Source organism: Populus euphratica, unplaced genomic scaffold, assembly GCF_000495115.2.
Source record: "Populus euphratica unplaced genomic scaffold, PopEup_1.0 scaffold670.1, whole genome shotgun sequence".
In the NCBI taxonomy this organism is placed as follows: Eukaryota; Viridiplantae; Streptophyta; class Magnoliopsida; order Malpighiales; family Salicaceae; genus Populus; species Populus euphratica.
This window is the reverse complement of record NW_011500544.1, coordinates 70244-73692: the sequence shown is the minus strand read 5'-3', so window position 1 is coordinate 73692 and position 3449 is coordinate 70244. Positions and strand designations below refer to the sequence as shown.

The following is a 3449-nucleotide window of genomic DNA, read 5'->3' as shown; positions in this document are numbered from 1 at the left end:
TTTTTATAAAAAAATCTCAACCACAAACTATTATATTACCGATTACAGTTTAATTACACCTTCACCGTATCACTAAACCCCGCAGCTTCACTATTTTTGGACGTGTCATCGTCACAACACTGCCTTATAATTATAATATATCATTATTACTTTAATTCTATCATATTTTTTCATATTAGTAATTATTAAACACGGTAAAATTTGTTTCACATGAAATATTTTACATAGAAAATAATTATGGCAAAGTATCATAAAGGAATAATTTTATGTTGTAGTGTTATATTTTATTTAAAAATTTATCTAAATAATAATTTTTATTTTATTTTTAACACTAATATATTAAAGAAATTAAAAAATAATAAAATAATTTAAACTAAACAAATTAATATTTTTTAAAAACCAAGTGTCACCAAACACTCTATAAATCCACAGCTGCGGCACATAAAAACAATATACACAAACAATAACTTCAACTGAACAGCAAATCAAAGTCACACCCTCGACTTTAACAGTATTAAAAAAAATGAAAAGTCTGCGGCGTTATATTATAATAATATTCCCTTTGGCCTTTCATTTTATTTTATATTTTTGTTAGTAATAACAAAAGAAAGAAAGGAAGAGCAACGCAAACAGAATCAATCAGTCAATCAATGGCTCTTGTGCAGGTGTTGAGGCGCGTTCTTGGTGCAAGCGGCTCCACCCAGATCTCCTCAACGGCTAGGGCTTTCTCATCTGCTCCGGCTCCCATCATAGCCACTCTCTTTCCCGGTGACGGTATCGGCCCCGAGATCGCCGAGTCCGTCAAACAGGTCCGATTGAACTCTATTTATCTCCCTCTCTCTATCTCATAGTATTCTTGTTTTGCTCAAGTAATGTTTGCATTTTATGTGTTTGGTTAACGATAATGGCACCCGAATTCTCTGTTAAATAATTCGCTGTAGTAGCAGACTGCAGTCACCTCTTTTGCGCAAAATGTTTTAATGTATTATTTTCATCACCGTTTTCGGAATTCGGTGTCTTAGTCTTGTTTGTGTTTATGGAGAAAAGAAAGGGTTTTGTATTGATCTGAATAAAGGGTTAATGACCAAATCTTTAGTTTCTTCTTCGATATTTTTAGTAGATAATAAATAAGGGTTCAGATATAAAATTCGAGATAAATGTTCATGTTTCTGCGTATAATTTTTCTGTTTATTTATTGTATAGCTATGGCTATTTATCTTCATTTCTACCATCGCAGGTGTTTCAAGCAGCTGAGGTGCCAATTGAGTGGGAAGAGCACTATGTTGGGGATCAAATAGATCCAAGAACCCAGAGTTTTCTGACATGGGAAAGTCTGGAATCTGTACGAAGAAACAAGGTTGGCTTAAAAGGGCCAATGGCCACACCGGTTGGAAAAGGCCATCGTTCCTTGAACCTTACTCTTAGGAAAGAGCTTAATTTGTATGCCAACGTTAGGCCTTGCTACAGCCTCCCTGGTTATAAAACTCGGTATGATAATGTTAATCTTATCACTATTCGTGAGAATACGGAAGGAGAATACAGCGGACTTGAACACCAAGTAAGTTTCTTTCGAGAGTTTTCAGATGTGCATTAACGAGTATACAGGGTGTATAAAGTTAATGGATTGGTTCATTTAATGTTGGTGCTAGGTGGTGAGAGGTGTAGTTGAAAGTCTCAAAATCATTACTCGTCAGGCAAGTTTGAGAGTTGCTGAATACGCTTTTCACTATGCAAAGACCCACGGACGAGAGAGAGTATCAGCTATACACAAAGCTAATATTATGCAGAAAACTGATGGTCTTTTTCTCAAGGTAATCTTGTTTTAGCTGCTTCTTACATCAGATATTACATTATTATTTACCAAGTATCTCCGTGTTAAGTTGATTTAATTACCTGCAGTGCTGTCGTGAGGTTGCAGAGAAGTACCCTGAAATCACATATGAAGAAGTTGTTATTGACAACTGCTGTATGATGGTATCGTAAATTTCTTTCTTTAATTTTTATAAATTAATTTCTGTGAATGAATAAGTGGGAGTTTGGGGGTGTTTAAACTTTGAAATTTTCTGTTTCACTCACCCACGTGATGTCCAGAGCTGTTAACATGGGGGTCTCTCTTCTTACACCATCACTGTTGTCTAGGATAATCTTCTGTTGGAGAAATGGAAGTGTCATTTCTGATTTTTGTTTCTCATGCTCAGCTTGTGAAGAATCCAGCTCTTTTTGATGTACTGGTGATGCCTAACCTCTATGGTGACATTATCAGTGACCTTTGTGCGGGGTTGGTTGGTGGTTTGGGCTTAACACCAAGGTATTTAAAGATCTTCATTCGTGCACAATAGTTCAATTCAGTTTTTCTGACAGCATTTGATTTCTTCTGCAGCTGCAATATTGGTGAAGCGGGAATTGCCCTTGCTGAAGCTGTGCATGGTTCTGCACCAGATATTGCTGGCAAGGTTAGCATTCACAGCTAATTTACGTGTTTTCTTTGTTCTATCCAGAGTTTCTCAATATGCAACCATGCAATGTGCATGGATGCCTATTCATTTTTATGTTGTCCTGCTTTCAACTTGAATAGCTGGTCTTCCTAAATTTCTCTCTAATGGTGTCTTTTTTCATCTGTCTATATTAACCTCTTATGCGGTTGAATGTGCATAGAATTTGGCAAATCCCACTGCTCTACTGTTAAGTGCTGTCACAATGTTACGCCATTTAGAGCTCTATGACAAAGCGGAGAGGATCCAGGATGCCATTCTTAACACAATTGCCGAGGGAAAGTATCGGACTGCAGACCTTGGTGGTTCTTCATCGACAACTGACTTTACAAAGGCAATCTGTGGTCATCTTTGAAAATACTGATGGCGGATTTTAGTTCTGCTTTGGGACCCCAAAAACAGTTTTTTTATGATGTTCCTTTTGGGGACATAGTTTTTGTTTCCAGTGTTTTAAAATGAAGAATAAGACCGCGTTATCTTGGTGGTTATACAGAAGCTCATGGAGATGCTCTTCCAAACTTGAAGGTGATATATTAATTATTAACAAAAATTAAAGAAGGTAGGGAAAAAAGTGAAGCTTTTTTCACGGTTTATCCTCTAGATTGGAATAGTGAAATTTTTTTAAAAAAATTCATTTCATTTTCAAACTTTTTATTTTGTGTAATTGGGCTATTTTGAGCTCAATTTAGCAGCCACTTGCATATTCTTTTGGAAGGAAGAGTTCAATTGAAAGATAGAGTATTAAAAAAAAAGAAGCAAGTAAAATAGGTACTTTTGAAAAGTTAATTTAAGTCTTGAATGTTTTTAGCTATTAGGTGATTGGTTTTTAATTTTAGAAAATTTAATTTGGATATTAAGTTTTATTTTCTTTATTTTTTAGTTATTTTATTTTTGGATGAGAGACCGGATGTTGTTGGATTCTATGGATTCTAGTATATAAAAAAAAGATTTTGTTGA

General features: G+C 35.1%; 1 protein-coding gene across 1 annotated transcript; it reads left to right on the top strand.

The window, feature by feature from the left end:
- Positions 1-570: 570 nt before the first annotated feature.
- On the top strand, positions 571-3114 carry LOC105115310 (isocitrate dehydrogenase [NAD] catalytic subunit 5, mitochondrial). Its single transcript, XM_011012144.1, has 7 exons — positions 571-809; positions 1238-1558; positions 1650-1811; positions 1900-1974; positions 2199-2308; positions 2381-2453; positions 2656-3114. The coding sequence occupies exons 1-7, from the start codon at positions 651-653 to the stop codon at positions 2845-2847; spliced, it is 1092 nt and encodes a 363-aa protein (XP_011010446.1). The 5' UTR covers positions 571-650; the 3' UTR covers positions 2848-3114.
- The last annotated feature ends 335 nt before the right edge of the window (positions 3115-3449 follow it).